The 18580-nt window shown below is 45.0% G+C and overlaps 1 protein-coding gene across 2 annotated transcripts in view; it reads left to right on the top strand.

The window, feature by feature from the left end:
- SPNS2 (SPNS lysolipid transporter 2, sphingosine-1-phosphate) overlaps positions 1-18580 on the top strand; it is a 164736-nt gene that overhangs the window by 130612 nt on the left and 15544 nt on the right. Inside the window, exons 10-12 of one of the 2 annotated variants that reach the window (XR_009456460.1) lie at positions 3030-3128; positions 15170-15333; positions 15977-16059. Coding sequence is in view for 1 of the 2 variants with exons in the window: in XM_059717057.1 (XP_059573040.1) it covers positions 3030-3128; positions 15170-15333 (263 nt within the window). In the remaining variant the exon portion in view is untranslated. The remainder of the gene's footprint in view (positions 1-3029; positions 3129-15169; positions 15334-15976; positions 16060-18580) is intronic. The other variant, XM_059717057.1, reaches the window with a different exon arrangement.

Below are 18580 nucleotides of genomic sequence, written 5' to 3'. Positions count from 1 at the left end.
ATTGTAATGGGTTTTTGGATCAAGCCTTTTCCTTCCTTTCGAATGATAGTTCCAAGAAATTTTGGACAGTTAACAGCTCCATAACACTCTCAACAGTCAGATCAGTGCTGGCGCTTGCTTTCCTCTGATACTGAACTAATTCAACATGTAGTATTCTGGAGCTTCCTATCTGTCCCAGTGCGAGCATCAAATCAGCAGCAAGGCTTTAAAGTTTAAAACAATGGGCTTGCTTTCAGAGTTAAAAGAGAACACTAGCACCTACAATTCAGAGTTTTGGAGTGACCTTTTAACTGAGGAAGGGCATTTGTCCATAGATATGATATGCTTAACATTAAACTGAGCTAGGGGAACACATTGTCTGGGAAGAGCAGTTCTTACATCTTCGCTAGGAGAATGGAACGTCCGTAATAAAACCATGGCCTTTCCCAACCTCTATTTAAAGAGGTGAGGCTCACCAGAGCTGCTTTGTCAGCCTCCCCGCACATCCTGTGTGATGTGTGCCTCCCAACCTGGAATTGGAGAGACAAGCCAGGACAATCCCACACTCTTCCCCTCGGATTCCGGTTTCTGCGGGGATGTTGTAACCAGCCTGTGTATGGTTTGAATTTGGCTCTATTTTAGTATCAACATGCCGTTCAGATCTGTAATTTACTGCTATCCTCCCTAGAATAGTAGCTAATGTTTACTACCAGCTATATCCTCTCTGTCAAAATAAAATACCCTTTAAGTAGGAACAACATTTTCCCCCTCCCAATATTATGTAAAGTAGATGAAAAAGTTTAATGTTTCCTTTGGTGGCTGCATTATATTTTTTTTTGCTAGGACATCAAACTAGACATATAAATGTATTTGGCATTATAAAGGCAGTCTGGTTTTGGCCATCCATAATTTAATTAGTCAGGGAAGGCTAAAGTCTTCCTGGACGTTGTATTGCTATTTGCAAAGCTGCATTTTTTTAAAGAATAATTAATGTTCAGGGGACAGTTTTCCCCCCAATGACACTAATTTACTGGTACTCATTTTTCAAAAGCAAGCAAATACATTTGTATTTGCCCTTGTCCTTTTGCTGGAAAAGGAGAACCTTATGGAAAGGTCTGAGAGTCAGGAGTCTGGGTTTCCTTTCCAGCTCTGACGCCACCCGCAGCTTATGACAAGAAAACTGTTAACATAAACTAACTTTTCCTCGGGTCCATCCGGATACGACTGCTGGAGGGTAAAGTCTTCCTGTATGTCCTCAAAGACATCATTCTCAAGCAGTCGCACTTAGAGCATTTCCACATGCTCCCATGCAGGCTTGGCTGGGGGAGATGTTAGACTGGAATTCACCTGGGGGCTGCCCAGTGCCCTTGTACCTGTATCATGGGCTAGCAATAGCAGCTGCAATATCTGGTTTCCACCTCTAGTTCCTGCAATATCTGATTTCCACTGCTAGTTCCACTCTGGATTTTTTGTGTGGCCTGTGGACAGTCTCTGTGCATTTCTTTACCTCCCTGTAGAACAACAGGGCATTCCAATTTTCAGAGGCAGCTAAGTCCTATGCTTTTACCTGCTGTTCCTAAACCCTCTGAACAACTGTGTTTGAAATCAGTAATCCCTCAAGGTGACCTTTCCCCATGGGGTCTTTCGCACTGTGGATTCTTTCAAGGTTTTTTCCACTCGCATGATCCTCTCTTTCCACTTCAGGGAGATGGTAACTACACCTCTCCTCCCGTAGGAGGAAATGATATGACATTAAAACGTTGCCTCACGTTCGTTCTCCAAGAGACATGCGTTACTCCGGAGCAATTAGCTCAGGGTAAATAGAATCAGCAAAGTCCCATTCATCCCTAGCAGAACTCCATTGTTGGGTAATAAACCCAAAAGGGTTCAGAAGGAAGATACAAGAGTGAGCTGAGGTCTAGAAAAGCATATCTTTAATGAGAGACTAAAGAAGTTCAGCCTCTTTATTTTATCAGAGAGAAGGTTGAAATGTGATTTTTTTTTGGTATATAGACAACTCTTTACTCCAGACAGAGCTACCTTCAATGGCTACAAATTAAAGTGAGGCATTTGAGGATTTAGGGATGTGGTAGATCCTTCGTCACTCATAACTGCTCCATCCAGACTCACTCGCTTGCTGTAAGATGCTGAGCCAGAATCTCTGGTCTGGATATAGAAATAATTGGGTGAGATTCTTTCGCAGGCTTTGTGCATGACATATCAGTAGACAGTTGTCCATTCTGCCCTTAAATTTATCATTCCAGGATAAATCTCAGACCACAACCTAGGCTTCACCTCATTGGCCAGTGCTCCATTTCCAGTGATCCCTTAACAGGGAAATAATATTCATTCTTGTTCTCCTGCTGACTCAGGTTGATTTTTGCTTGACCTGACGTCATGGGGTCGTAGGAGCAGATGGCACAATGATGATTTCTCCAGTGCATCACCATTAACTGTTGTTAGTATAAGCAGACAAAAAAATCTGAGGCAGATCTCAGACCCGAGGAGGTGCTGCCCTTCATAGTCATGCCAACAAAAGATAGAACCTGACAAATGTCTTTGTTCTTAGTACAGCGTCCCTTGTTGTGCTTGATGTCCTGTAAAGCAAACACCGGCCATCTAAAAACATGGGTTGCAGTGGGTGAGAGGGAGAGCTAATGTGCTGGAGGAGGGGAGCTAATGGAGAAGGTAGAATCTGGGGAGTCTGCAAGGGCTGCATGCTGAGCCCATTTGTAAGGCCCAGTCCTGCATAAAATATTACCAAAAGGGAGCAGGTAAAGCAGGATGGAGACCCTCCTTTCTCTAAGCATCTGCAATGAGAAACCTGGTGATGATAGCAAAGCTCCGGAGCTGCCCACGTGATTGCAGCCTATGCAGAGCTGGAGTGCAGTTGCCTCTGCTGCTGAAAGCCGTGGAGTCACTTTTCCAGTCTCTGATGACAAGAGAGCCCAGCTTAGACCTGGAGCTGGGAGCTGCCCAGCCACTCGGGGCAGCTAGGCAGGTTTTCTGTTTGACTTTCCACCTGTATTTGTTTGCCTCCTTCCTTACAGTACGTGGTCATTCCAACACGCCGTGCAACCGCAGTGGCCTTGCAGAGCTTCACCTCGCACCTTCTGGGAGACGCTGGCAGCCCCTACCTGATCGGATTTGTAAGTGCACACCATGATGCTTGAGGGGAGGGGAGGATGCCTTTATTAATTGAGGGTTTGTAAAAGGTGTTTTCCAATCTGGAAAACGAAGCCCTGCCTTTATCCACGGAGCAGGAACCCTGTGGTTATCAATACTGTAAGTTCCTGACGATTAACAGTAATGTACAGTAATTTGGCCCATCATCTGACAGACATAACTCATAGGCCTCTTCTTCCAGCTGAGCACCCTGGAGGCATATAGAGTATTTTGGATGTTCCCATCTTACTTACCTCTGTGGCTTCTATTTAAAAAAATAATAATTTTTGCTCCACCTAGCTCATAGCTGCATCTTTCATCACCTCGAGGCAAGTGAATGATACAATACACATTTATGTGAAGGATTTACATTTATACCACCAACAGTTCTCTGGTACTCTGTAAGACACAAAAAGTACAATTCTTTGCCTTACAAGTCATTCTCTCAGGGGAAGCTCAATGCAGTGAGGAACTGAGAGGTGGGAAGAACTTAGGAGTATGAATATGTGTGATCTTACTAAATTTATGATTAACTCAAATTTTGTGGGCATTGCAGTAGAAGTGATTTTAGGGGAGCTTTGAATGGTGAAAGGATAGTGTCTTGGCAAAACAGGAATTGGGAGAGGCTGTTTCGTGCCTGGCAGGCTTCATGGGAAAAGGCGTAGATGGTAGAGACCGAGTGTAATAAAGAAGCCAATGAGGCTAACATATTGGTGGCAATTATAGGAGGGAAGGGCTGAAATGCAGACTTGGACCTGTGTTTTGTCGTATTGCATGTCAGGATGTGTGCATACGCAATTATGGCTCCCAAGCCTCACTGGTTAAATGTTTTTCTCCTTTGCTTTATGTTGCAAAAAAGGAAGTAATAGTGAAGTGAAAAAAAGCTTAGCTGGAATGAAATTCGTCTTTAAAAAAGTTGCTCTGGGACTGTTTGGTGTGATAGAAAGATCTTTGGTTTCCTAAGCCAGTGTGCCAAATCCTATAGAATCCATGGACTGTTTGACCTGCAAACTGCATAAAGATACCAGGGTAGTATGGGATGAAGGTCTGCCAAGCTCACTGCTATACTGGGCTTTCTATGATCTTGTCTTGTTAAAGATAGGTTTTAATAGATACCAGGCTAGGAAACTCTCATATCTTGGGAGGTGCCAGCATCCTGTATTTTGTAGCTTCTTCTGGTTTGGCTTGGCTGACTCGTATTCCCTGTGGCATGATGGCGGAAAGGTCATCTGGGGATGTTTCAAAATACAGAAGAGCTAATATTGTTTCAAATGAAAGAGTGAACATTTGATTTCACTGCTGAATTTGCAGGCCAGCAATTTATACTTTTAAGTACTGCAGGTCTCACTGCATGAATTATCTGCCTGAGTAAGGGCTATAGGATGAAGCCCTAGGTATGATAAAAATCCCTGTTGGAGAGGTATATAGGCCTGGAGGTGGGGCAGGGGAGAGTGACTTGGTTGAGGGATGAGATTTTCAGGGGCGCCTCTGAGCGTTAAACACCAATCTCTTATTAGCTTCCAACAGAGGTTGAGTGTCCAGTTCCCTTTGGCTCTTACAAGAATTGGTGCTTTAGGACATCACTCTGTTGGATGTGGTCAAACTATACTGGGTTGTAGATCTGTGGAGGGGGGAAGGCCAGGCAAGCAAAGAATATGGTAACCAAAGAGCTCTTTTCATCATCAACCTGGGGTGTACGATGCAGTCTCCAGGATCTTCTTTCTTTTAGCAATTAACAAGATACATTCCAGAGGAAGCTCCTTTTGCTCACGGAGGCTTTTGAGAAGTTCAGAAGCCCCCACTGATTGCAGCTGCTTATGCTGCTGATTTCTGGGTGTGAACAGGTGGGATGCTTTCTTGAATGGCTCCCTGGGTGAATTCAATTACTCACACGATTGCAGGCGCTTGACTGTCTCTACAAGTTATCCCCATCTGTATCAGCTCCTTTAAAACATATGGATTTTAAGGGGTGTAGGTTGTAGCTGTGTCAGACTCTAAGGACTTGGGCAGACAAGGTTCTTTGGGTGAAGCTGATCAGTTTTACCCAAAGAACCTTGTCTGCATCTGGATTTTAAAGCCTTTATTGTGATGTGCAGAGAGCACTTCACACTAAGGCCTGCTGATTTTTTTTTTTTAATTTATTTTTTTGGTCATTGGGAGCCCAAGTCATCTGCTTGGGTAAGAACTGGAGGTTGACTTAATCTGTCTTTATTCCAGACTTCGTGGCAATGCGGACTGGGGCATTTGTAATCTTGCTCTAGGCTCAGGCAATTTCGTATTGCCAACCAAACTGCCCAGTGTGTTTCTGCATTTAAAAAGTGAGTGGGAAGAGACCTGTGTGTGTAGCTGTTTTCCCTAGCTCTTTAAATATCGATAACATGAATGCAGTTTTATCCTGGTAAAAGGCACTGAGACTGTCTTATGAAGATGCTACGCAAATTCATTTGATTAAGGTGGTGGCTGTAATTTTTGTAAGATGGTTTTACTACCTACCTAGCATTGTGGATCAATTATGGTAAATTGGTACTGGCAGCTCATTCATAAAACATGGAAAGCGCCATTGCGGTCGTTCATTGGGTGAGCTGGTGCCTGTACCTCAGCAATTGACTCCCTATTTGCCAAGCAGTCGCTTGTGGAATTAGTATCAATCCTGCTTGGTGAAATAGGGTCTGTTGCACTCCCAAGATGGGTGGCGAGGCTTTTGACAACTGCAGTGCTTTGCATTCAAGAACTTTTGCACTTCCCCACTCTTGCCAGGCACTTTATTATCTGTTTTGTGGATGGGACAACTGGAACAAAGGTCTGCTAAGAGACTCACCTAAAATCCCACTGCAAGCCAGTGCCTGGTATAAAGCTCAGTTGTCCTAACCCCCTGTTCTCGTGCTGTGATCTCTGGACCATGTTGCAAGGCCAAGAAGGTTCAATGAGTGTAACCAAGACCAGAATGTGGTCCACTGTCAACTCAGGTAATAGAGCACAGCTACATATTTCCACAAGCTCCCTCTATTCTGAACCGTATCTCTGGCTATGGGGAGGCTTTAGAAGTGCCTCTAGGTTGGTGCGTGTGAGGACGTGTCTATCTTTGTGGCTGGGGTTTACAGCATTGCCAGACATGAAAGGCAGCTTTCCCCAGCACTCTGGCAGGGTCCTTTGATTCAGGAAGCTCATGCAGACAGACAGCTTTCTGGGCTGTGCTCTTGGCACTCTGCACTCTGCATTCGCTTCCCCTCTGAGCACAACCAATGCTTTCCTCCTCCATCCTCGTGTCTGCTTCCAGCCCTGCCGGGGACAGCAAACAGGCATCTGCGCCAGGCTCCCTCCTGCCTTTCATCTGCAAGGGAAATTTCATTCACTGACAGAAGTTGTCCTCTCTGCCCTTGTGCTGCTGTCCCTCATGTTTACCTGGCTGCTTTACAGAGTTTCCCTGCCCCACATCCCTTTCTTCTCCCGTCATTTCAAGGCTTGATGGAGTTGGGTGTTCAGAGGGTTTTGCTGGCTCATGCACTGGTATTCCTCCCCCAGCACCTTGTCTCAGGCTCTCCTGCATTCAACTGATGCCGTTACCCCACTGCCACCTCTGCAGCATAACCTGTGAGATGCTGCTTCACATGACTTCACACCTGTGCAGTGCATGACTGCCCCTTGTGCTTTTTTTCCCTGAGAGGAAGTGCCAGTGTCACATAAGGTTATAGCTGATCCTTCACCTGGACTGCTCTTCCATGTATCTAATTAAAAAGCCTCCCTTTAATGCAAATGGCCAGCACTACTCATTTGAATCTCTGTACTTTTGATAGCTTTATCTCACCAGCATGGGATGGAGGGTTGTGCCCCTTCTCCAGTTTGCAGGTACACCTATCTGCCTGGCAGATGGATGCAGCATCTGCAAAGGGCTCCTTGCCCTTTGTAATGATCTCTGCCTAGAACCACAGGGCCAAGGCAAGAAAATGGCAAGTGACCTCATGATCCAGTGTAGGTCAGTCTGAGCTGAATGGCCTTTTTTTCCCTCTTTCTTTCCTTTTTTTTTTTTTTGTTGTTGTTAAGAAGCTTTGTGTGACCCTAAATAACTCCTGGAAAATTTTGAACCGTAAAGCTGTCATTTCTTGCTCCCCACCATGATTTGATTGAGCTGATAAACTGGATCTAATGAGCTTCCTAAATAGCAAGAATGCTAATTACTTTCCTTTAACAAGTAGTTATCAGAACAGTGTTAATTATCACTGGTGCTGAGTTACAGTAAGACACAGCAGCATTTGATCAGTCGCACAGCAAAGGAGAATCAGAGTGAACACAACAACTGGGATACTTCTTTAATGAACATTATAATTGGAGTTCCAGGTTCCACGGACTGCTTGTCCTGGTTTGAAGTGGCCTTGTAGCAGATAAATTTTTGAAGGACTTTCTGGCCATGCACGTGCTTATTAATTATGGATGGGAAGTCACTTTATATGTAAGGGCCTGTGTATCTAGTGAGGTCCTCTGGACCAAGCAAATATAAAGTACTTTAACTGTTCCAAAATAGCTCCCCACGTAGAGGTTCTTAATCTGGAATAAGAATGCCATTTTAGAGTTGCTTCAACCACTGCCAACATGAATTAAAACAAATCTAAAAGTTGTACACGCAGCAAATTATTCTAGAAGAGTTCTACAGGTCAGTTAATCCGCCTTGATAAAACTGAATTATGCCAGCAGTTTGCTACATATACAATGTGTCTGTCATCTCCACTGCAAAATACAGAGAGTTTTACATTTAAAGTGTTATCTTAATAGAAAATCCTAATTTTAGCCCAGGAGTGAATAGTTCCTACCCAGGGTGCAATGACTTAAGGAGGGCTCTGCTCATAGGATTTCAGCTGCGTGCCTGCCCACAGAAGCAGTGCTAGGATCTCTCCTTTCCTACCAGCAACTCCTCTGTGCAGTCTTTTTCTGCTCAGGAAGTTGTCTGTTCTGAACAGAGCCAGGTGACAAGGTCCCTTCTACTGAGCGTGGAGTGGCCAAGTCTTTATCATGGCTGTCATCTGAAAAAGAGAGGAAAAACTAAGCACCTTGAAGATCAGTTGATACAAGATTTATCTCCTTCCTGGATTAAGCTGACAAGCCTTCTACTTGTGCTGATTTGGCAGCATTCCAGAGTGAAATGTGCCCTAAAAAGCAGAACAGTGTCCCAAATACAAAAGTATCTTTGCCAAGTGTTCGGAGACTAATTCTTCAAAGCTGCTGAGCACCCCTTGCTTCCGTTAACTTCCACTGGCATTATGAATTCCCAGCATGTCTGAAAATCAGGCCCTTAATACGTTTAAATAAAATCTCATTAAGCAAACCCAATCTGATGGTACAGGATATGGGAACAATACTGTGAATGTTCTATGACTGCAAGGAATCCCATAGGAATCTATCCAAGCTCCATTTACACTAAGGTTCAATAACCTCTTGGAAATGGCTTTCAAGGATCTTATCTATGCTATAAAGTCAACCAATCGATACAGTCTGGTCAGGAATAAAAGTGTGACACTGATGGACAAATAAGACTTAAAAAAAAAAAGAGCTTGCTCCCATCTAAGCTGCAAAACCACATGCTTTATAACAGAGTTCTGGCAGGAGAGAACAAGGAGCAAGTCTCAAGCTGCAATGAGGGAAGTTTAGGTTAGATATTAGGATTAATTTTCTCATTAGGAGGGTAGTAAAACACTGGAACGGGTTACCCAGAGAGGTGGTGGACTCTCCATCCTTGGAGGTTTTTAAGACCCAGCTAGACAAAGCCTTGGCTGGGATGCTCTAGTTGGGGCTGGTCCTGCTTTGAGCAGGGGCTTGGACTAGATGTGACCTCCTGAGGTCCCTTCCAACCCTAACTTTCTATGATTTTGTGATTCTATGAGAGTGGACTGTGCTGCATAGCAGGGCCTTTAATACAGCAGCAAACTCTAGGGGAGTCAGTTAATAGAGCAGCACCTTTCACCCTGAATCTCAGCCTGCAAGTCTAAACCGATTACTCAGGAACAGCAAAATGCAGGAGCATCCAGCACTGGAGTCTCAGGTGAGGGAGAGGGAGTACCTCCCTACAGTGGTCCCATCCTATTCTAATGTCTGCAAGCATGTCCCCTGTGCTTTAACTTGGCAGCATGCTGACAATCTCCAAGGTGGAGCATGGTTCTCAGAGTTGCTGAGCACCTGTTAGGAGTTGCTGAGTGCTGGCAGTTCCCCTTAAAGGTAGAGGGAGACAATTGGGCTGAGCACCTCGCAGCATGATTTGCAGAAGGCGGGGGGAGAAGAATCCTTCTTACAGCTGAGTTCGCAGCAATATTTTGCTCCCCAGAGCAATGTCAGGAGGCAGTAATTGTCATCCCTCATGTAGTGAACAAGAGCTGCTGCTTCAGTGCCAGAGGAATGCACATGGATGATGTGGAGAGAAAGAGGCCCCTGGGAGGTGATAAGCATAGCTGCTTTAAGCCATGTCTGTATGAGAAAGTAGTACCACCTCAGCTGCATCTGTAGGCAGGGATGGGAATGCACTGTGCTAACAGAGGGCAGCTTTATTCCTGTAAAACTGCACTGATGGTAGTTGTCCAATACCACAGTTTTGGTTAAAAATTCACACCCCTAACAGTTACAGTTATATAAGATATGTGGGTAGCCAAGCCTAAGGATACAAGGAGTTAATAGCGTAGAGAAAATGAACTTCTAGGCCTCCTGTTAGCCAATGCAGCTCTTAGCTGGAAGCAAATGTTGCTGAACCACGATCAGGCATCGTATGCTCGTTCTCCAGCACAGCTGCCAGAGTCCTTGGTTGCCTTGTTGAATTCACTGCAGGTTTTCCAAAGACACACCGACTGTATTACATTGCACTAATCCAGGCAGGAGAGAACAACAGTGTAGCCAGGCTGGTCTGCATCACGGAAATACTACAGGAGTTTTGGCCATGACTAATGTCAGGTGCCATCCACATCAGAATGACGCTGACACCCTTGCCAACTGAATGACAAATCCAGGGGGCTCTCAAAGGGACACTGTCAACATTACCAGCCATCCTTTTCAATCTCCAGATGTATCGCGGTTGAAACTGAAACGACTTCAAAGGCAGAACCGAAACATAGACTAATCAATTGTACTGTCCCTTCCGTTATACTGCTTTCCTATGTTTAGCACGATGCTGTACAATTGAGTTTCTACCATGCAAAACATTTTAATTTTAAAAATTGTCATTGTTTGTATTTGTTGTTTTACATTTCCTATTCATATGTGGTTTGGCAAAATCCTCAAAAAATGCTGGGCCTATACTTGCCAGTAGTGTCTCTTTAAAATCCCAGTGTATAACCCCAAGCCATTTCTGAATGCAATAGTGAGATTACAAGGCTTATGGTCTTAAGAAATATTGAGGAGAGAAGCAGAACAAGAACTAAGTCAATGAAAATAAGGGTCAAACACTGTATCCTGTATTATAACAGCCACACGGGTAGGTAGAAGGCATCTCTCTATGGGATGGTCAGAAAATCCAGTAAGCATGGAGAGGAGGGAGAGGGGTTAGACATGAGACTCAGCAGTGAGATGGGGAGGGAGGGAGGAAGGGATGGTATGGATTTCCCAGGGGTCTGAATTGCTGCTATTCTTCTATTGTTATTAGGAAACTTATTCAAGTGAACTGTTTGTGCCCTTCTGGAGACAGAAAAGCCTGTCTCCCTAGGCTGTGGCACACCTGAGCTTTGCTAGATGCCAGTAGGTTGCTCAGTCTTCCAAAAATAGACAGCACATATTTACAAAGCAAAGGTGCTGAGGTCTCTTCTTCCCTGCAGCCTGCCTAATTCTCAGACTGAGACACAAGTGCTGAATGGGTTTAGTGAGCTGGGCCCATTGTAATCATATCATTAATTTTCTGTCATGCAAAATCACTCAGAAAATGGGCTTTTCTCTATATGGACTCAATCCAATCAACTGCCATCTGTTGAGCACATGCCGTTTGCAATCAGACGTTCTAAAAATGCCACGAGTGAAATAATTTCAATGGACTCGTTCCTGTTCATCTGTGGTCAACACTACATGAGCTGCTCAAAATGAGACTGGGGTTTGGGGTTTCTTGGAGCTTTAGCGAAGGGTTTAGATTAGATTGGAAAAGAACAGCAAAACCTCTTCACTTGCCTTTTATTCTAGTCACTGATCTGCGTCCTTCTTTCCCAAGCATATCATTTCTGCAAGAACAAAATATGATGGTCTGGATGCTGATAATGCTAAATACCCACTGAGGCTAGTGGCAGATGCAAGGTATCGAAAGTCTCTCAGGATTGGGCAATACCAAATCACAGCCAGACAAATCACATCAACGTACATGTGGAGCATCTGCTCCTGGGAAAGCCTGTACCATGCTGGCCACTTCAAGGCCTTTGGAACAAAGATACTTCGATCCAGTCAGAAAAAGATAATGGCAGCACAAGTGAGGCCAGCTGGCATGAGGTGTTACTAAAGCAGGCCAAAAGGATACTTGGTCTTACACCAGATCGTGCTTTTCCCTAACAGAAGGTGTAAAGGTTGCAGTATTAACAATTGCTTTATAGAAGGATAAAGCAAATGACTGGGATGCCTAGAGAGTCATGCTGGGTACATGAGCAGCAAAAATCATGTGTATGGAACCTAGTGAAGTAGTAAAATTGGTAAGAACTGAATTCTGGCAGCCTGGGTGTTTTGCACTGGATTTTTTTTCTTTGCTTCCAGGTGGGGAAATCTCATTTCAGAGTCAATACTAGACTCTATCTTGGAAACTTTTAAATGCGGACAACTCAAGAATATGTTTTTCTTTTTTTAACTAACTGCTCAGTTTTCAAAGCTGCTGTGCACCTGTGACTGTTGAAGCCAATGGAAGGTGCAAGTGCTTAATGCTTCTGAAAATCAGGAGGTAAAGCGCTCTCTGCCTTCCAGGAACCATATCTAATAAACAGCAGTACGCTCAACCCGCTGACAGTGAAGCAGAGAACGGGGGTGCTCAGATGCCATGGTGGGGAAGCTTCTGATGTAGGAATCTGCACAGAAGGAAAGAGCAGCTTTCCATCCATCATGAAGGAGGGACTTGTAGTTAGACCATTAATCTGGGACATAGACAGCTGGGTTCATATCCCCTTCTGCAGTGTGGAGTTAATAGCACTACCCTACCTCCCAGGGGTATTGTGAGGTTAAATCCAACAGAGGGTGTGAGGTTCTCTGATTGTCTTGGGGTTGAGCCAGCCCCAAGATACAAAGACCAACCTTCAGTGCAAACAGTTGGCAGGAACTTCCTGGTACCCAAGTTGTGCATGATGAGGGAAGGGGTGGGGGAAACTACTTTCCAAAATGTACAGATCAGATGAAGAACAGATGCATCTTGTAGCATCTTGCAAGCTTAGTTTAAGCTTGCAAGATGTTGGTTTAGTTCTACTATGGAGACTGAGGAGTAAAAGTTAGGAGTTGATGTATTCGTTTGGTAGAAAGCATGAAGTATGTAGTGGCCTCTTTGATATTTGTGTGAGCTGAAGAAAAACGTTCTTTTGGACTAGACTATCTCATTTTTGTGCAAGCGGAGGCAATGCCCAGTGGCTAGAGAAACAACAGGGAGTTGCTGCTTTGGTTATAATCCTGTCTTGTGTGAAGGGGGTATGAGATTTGTCACTTGATCCCTGGCAGGCTAGTACCAGCCTACTGTTGAAAAGTGCTTTGGCATCTTTAGGTGAAAGTGTCTAGTTTAAATTGTTGCTGGTGCATGTTGAGAAGTTGGTCCATTGCCTAATTTTGATTAAAAATGGAGAACAAAGGAAATTTTGACACTTAGTAACTGGATATGCGAGGAGAGAAATAACTGCTAATTGAGGTCTCTGTCTTCTGGCAGCATATAGGTTGCATTCTTTGTTCCTCTAATTTCCTGAGCACTTATTTTCTTCACAGTTCTGCCTTGTAGTTATTTTTTAAAATAAATTTCACAGATTAACAGTCACTACTTTTTGCTTTGCAGCCCAAAGATCATTTTTTACAAAAAGAAAGAAAGGAAAAACCTCTAATTTAACAGCACTTTTGTTTTCCTATTTTCTAATTATACATTGGACAAGCGGCACAGGGCTTTCCTTAAGAGGGCAGCAAAAGCTCCTTGGCTACATCCCAAATGCCCAAACTTCACCCTCCTTTTTAGGATAAGAATGGGACACAGGATTTGGCTTAAGAGCTTTAGGCTTGGGAATTTAAGAGCTTTAGGCTTGGGAAGTACCTCATTGTAGCCAGTGTTTTTCAGAAAAAAATCTGTTTCCAAAACAGGAGTACAAGCATTTGAGACATGCACCACATCCTTCTGCTGGCTCCTCATTTATCAGATGTCTCATAAAATAAGAACTGGTGCTACAGACATCTGCCCAGGTCCCCCTACATATCTTTCTTGACATGTGCTTCATCTCAGAAACTATTCTGGAAAGAGGAAAGCTGAGACTGAGACCAGCACTGCCGTTCCATTCACAGCCCTCTACACACCTTTCATTGAAACCCCACGTAGCCTTTTTTAGTATAACCTTTGTTTCTGTTTATTCTCATCTGCTCAGGCCACTTCTAATGGCTTTTACCCACTACCTCATTGCATGTCATTGAAGGGTTGGGAATTAGTGATTCCTTCTAGGTGTATGATTTGCTTCTGCTTGAATCAGTCTGTCACTATACACTTATAACCAGTACATAAATCTCTCTTGTTGCTTGTATTTTTCTGCCTTAAGCCAGTTGTTCTTGCCATGAAGGATCCTGCTTCATGAGAAAGGAGGGAAGCAGTTTAGGGTTGATGAAAAACCCACGCTGCACAAGCTCTGTCTGTTTCTAGCATTGCATTGAGGGCATTGCTTTAGATCTGGATACGTTCAGGAAGTGTGCGGTGGGTCTCCCTCCACCTTTCAATAGGAGTTGACATCACAAATTCCCTACCACGCGTGGGGCTAATTGGTCCTCTTTGCAGTAGTCTTACACAACAAATACTGTAGGTCAAATGGGGAATGGGGGAGCGAGACATAAATATGCCTGTGTTTAAAGTCACCACTGTAGTCCTTACAGTGGTTTGCACTTAGAGCTAGAAAAGCCAACTTGGATTGTTGACCAATGCATGCTAAGATTTGGTTTGTGTTTTGGCTGTATTGACCAGCCTTTTAGCAACCCTATTTTTCCAGTGCTGAAATACGTAATACCAGGGTAAGACCACTTCTATAATGCCACTTGCCTCAAATCTGCCTGCTGTCATATAAACCTGTTGACTTATTGCCAAAGTTTGTTACCTCTTAATACAAGGAAGCAGCTAGTTAGAAGTTAAGCTCTTGGGGTGAAGCCTGTTCTGTTTGTATCTAGTGAACAGGGATGCCCAGGGCACTACAGCAGTGCTGACAGTAGTGGGCACACAGAATTACAAAGGGTAAGAGAAAACTGGCTTCAAACGCAAGGATAAGTGCCTTTTCGGGAGAGCGCTCTGTGTCTGTGAAACACAGACGAGACCCTATGGCTTTTACTTTCTCTGGGAGAGCCCTCTGCACGCCCACACATGCAGCATAAGCATATGGGTTGTGATATACCTCCTTCCAAAGGGCACATAACAGAGGAGGAATAACCCAGGCTACAGAATTCACTACAGCTTCATATTTCATAGGTAGTAGTGCAGCTGTGTTAATAGCCTCGGTTAGCACATCCAGCATGAGACTTGTTCATTCAGATGCTGAAGCAATCTGGGGGTGTGGGAAGAAGGACAAGGAATAATACTGAAGCAGGCTGAGAGACCGATAAGGAGAGGAGATTTCTGCTCTGCTCCAAACTGAAAATGTCACCAGGGCTCCCGAGTGGAGGATAATGGTATACACAGGGGCTTTTAAAAGCACGCAAAGAACGCAGGGTGTTGAATAAAGAGAACGCTTCTGTTTAACTCTCGGCCTACGTGCTCAGCAGGCCGTTGGTTAAAGAAGCCTCCTCCCTGGGCTGCCTTCATGCTGAGTTTCTTTCTGTGTTCCCCTGACTGCCTGGAGTTATAACATTTCTTTCTTTTCTTGCTCTTCCCTCCAAGATCTCCGACCTGATCCGACAGAGCACGAAGGAGTCCCCGCTCTGGGAGTTCCTCAGCCTGGGCTATGCCCTCATGCTCTGCCCCTTTGTCATCGTCCTGGGAGGCATGTTCTTCCTGGCCACAGCCCTCTTCTTCCTAAGTGACCGAGCCAAAGCTGAACAACAGTGAGTAGTCTTGCAGCCAGCAACAGGAGAGGGAGCCTCTTACTGTTTTATACCTGTTATGCTTGTATTGTTGTATCATGCCTTCAGTCCCTTCCAGGTGAAGGACGTGTCATGCTCTTGTAAGAGTCACTGGGCATACAGTGCCGCAAAAGGTGCTCAGACCAGGCTGCACTGGCTTTGCATCCTTTGCAAGTGTCTGCTCCACGGAGTTTCAGCTGGGGGTTGCATTGTCCTGGGGGGCACTGTCTCAATTGAGATTGCAGGCTTCCCTTCCCTTTTAATGTGGATGTGTCCCATGGGCACAGCAGGTCTAGCCACTTGGGATTAAGCTGGGGTCCTGCACCCTGGGACCAGTAGTCTCCCAGGACCACACCTCTGTGGTGCAGAAAAGGATGGACATGGGCTGTATCAGAGAACTCATTGGACAACTTTTAGCCCATGCTTCCCTGGGAGACTGCCTCTACCCTACTCCATACCTGAAATGTAAAGCAGCAGGCGAAATGATCAAAAGTATCATATGTGTGCATGTGCGGGGGAGATATATTAATTATATATATTAGTTCAGGGTCAGTATAGTAAAGATGATCTTCCCCAGTCCCCACTGAAGCTTGTAAAACGAAAAAAAAGGCTATGTGTTTTTCAGTAAAGAAACTGATTCGGACCACCTCACTGTTGGCAACTACAGTAACTCAGAAGACGCTTCCACATGACACACACAGTTTTGGGGTTAGTGTCTTTCTCATAATCATTGGGCAATAAGGGCATTGGCGTATCATGCTTGCGTTGAGTGTATTGGCAGGCGGGTGAGCTGTGAGTAGCCTTCATATTGCTTCTGCTTGTTTGGAAGAGGTGGCACTGCTCTCACAAAGTGGTTTGTGCTGACAGAAACCCTGTCTACCTGTCTACTTCAGTACATTACTGGATTAAGTTGGATGGGCCGGTGATGCACCCCTGCATTAGGGGCTTCTCTGCTGTAATGACATGCATATATATCCACTAGGGCAAATGACATCGGGAACAGGTTTTCATGGGCACATATGAGATATGAGACTTCTAGAAGCAACATAAGATGCTGAGAGCCAGGCATTTGTGCATGAAGAGTCAGGATGCACTTTGCAGTGCCTGTCTAGCTCATACATGTGCTTATATCTTAGACTTGGGAACCAGTGATGTGGTCCATGAGCTTTCTGCGAGGAGGGACAGTTCTGTCATTCCCTTTTCTTTTTATTAGCAACTAAGAGCATCCAGTCAGTGATCAGGAACCCTATCAATAATAGGTGATATCTGGACACTGTATAAAGGCAGTCACTGCTCCGCATATCTCACAGTTTAGGATATGTCAAAACAGCACAAGGGGATCAAAAAGAAAGGAGGAGGAAGAGGGAACACAAAGTGACAGTAACTTGAACTAAAACATCGTGCATTAAGCAATGGCAATTTTTAAGGCCCCGTCAATACTACAACTACAGTTTAGGAAAGGGACCTGATTACAAGCTGTCTTCCGACCAGCATGCAGTAGTATGGACAGGATGCCATCGTGTCATTTGTAATCTCAGTAAGGCTCAGTTAAACCTTAACCCTGCTCTGGTATCATGGTTTTGTTCCACCACCATGACCATTTCTGTGCGAATGGTACCTGTTCCTTGACCCTGCTACCACCAGAGTGAGGATGGGGCCTAAGTGTAAGTCAAGTGGTATTATTTGGAGGTGTAGTGAGATGAATGGAGCATCCTGATGCAGCCATAAGAGCACAGGTGGCTCTCAGAGAGTCCACTGCAGCCACTGGGTTTAACAACATGACCCATGCCATTGACCATGGTGTTAAAAGATCTCATATGGGATGGTTGGCCCATCTCTGTCACTCAGACAGCCAGGAGTGTTGAGAAACTTCAGCATTGAGCACCACAGTGCATGTGGAAAACAAGACCATGTTCTTTCAAACCTGGCCACCAGCAAAGTGCAGCAGCTGCTCCAACAGAGCATTATGGTACAGGAACAAGAACTGTCCAGCCACAGCACCTGCATTGGGGTCCCAGCTGTATCAGCACACTTACCCAGCAGTGCAGTTCACTTTGTGTCAGTGGAGTTTGCCTCTGGCTGGTGAATGCTTTCAGTGCCTGACCCGTCACAGCTTCTTATATAGCCCCCCCCCCCAAAAAAAAACAAAACCCTATTCCTCAGTTTGCACAATCCCCGCGTTGTTTGCTGACGGGCTGACCATGCTGAGGTGCCAGTGAGCGCTGGGCTTCTGTTGCAATGCACCTGCCAGCCAGCCTTGCAGCATACAAAATCTGTTTATTGGGGTGGTCAGACATATGCAGTGGGATGAGAGGCCCCAGCTTCCTCATCCCCTGCAGAAATGGCAATGGCTTGTGTCTACTTGTCACTGTCTGGGCTGAGCTTCCTGCTTTCTGCTTGTGCCAGAGCCTCCCAGCTTCCCTTCCCTATAGCCGTTCCTCATAGCATGGCAATTCAGGCTCCCCACTCGCTGTTATTGCTCTTTCCCTCCAGCAGCCTTCCTCTTCCCCCTACTCCTTCTCTTCTGCCTCACATCTGCTTGCACATTAGTGTCATTCAGCTAGCGATCTTTCACGTGCTTCTGCGGAGTGGCTCAGATATATATAGAATAGTTATTATAAATAATGACTGACAAAGCAATTCCTTTCAATTCACTTTGCGGTCTGCTGGGTTTCTAGACATGATTTAAATCTAGAAATTCTTCTCTTGTTAAAAATACTCTAGTATCCTACAGTCGGGTTCAGGACAGCGCAGCTTACATCAGCATCTTGGACTAGTTGAAAATATCTCAGTATTTTTCCTATTAGTGCTGCTTGCACAGTGGTCCTTTTTTTGGAGTCTTACCCCCTTTGTGAGCCATCTGGGGGCGTAGAAATGTCTGTGTTGTCATCCTGTTCCTGTCTGCTGTTGCTGGTAGGTTTAGAAATATGCCTTCCTTTGCTGGTGGCAGTGGAAGTGTTTCAGAGGGGGTCTGCAAAGGGACTGCTTTGCAAATGGCTGTGCTATAGAAAGAAGCCTCTCGTAGTGTTAATGCTATAGCCAGCACCCATGTGTGCATCCCCTGATTAGTAGAAACAGGCCATCTCCGCTTGGCATTGTACATTTTGGCTAAATAGCTTTCTGCCAGGCCAGCTCCCCCTTCAGCCCCCGTATCCCTGGCTGCATTATAGGAGTGCCACACCTTGTCTTCCTCTGCAGATCTTCCTGCTCAGCAAGCAGGGCTCCAAAA

This window comes from Alligator mississippiensis, chromosome 14 (assembly GCF_030867095.1).
Source record: "Alligator mississippiensis isolate rAllMis1 chromosome 14, rAllMis1, whole genome shotgun sequence".
Taxonomy (NCBI): Eukaryota; Metazoa; Chordata; order Crocodylia; family Alligatoridae; genus Alligator; species Alligator mississippiensis.
The sequence above is the reverse complement of the archived record's forward strand: the minus strand, read 5'-3'. Positions and strand labels throughout refer to the sequence as shown.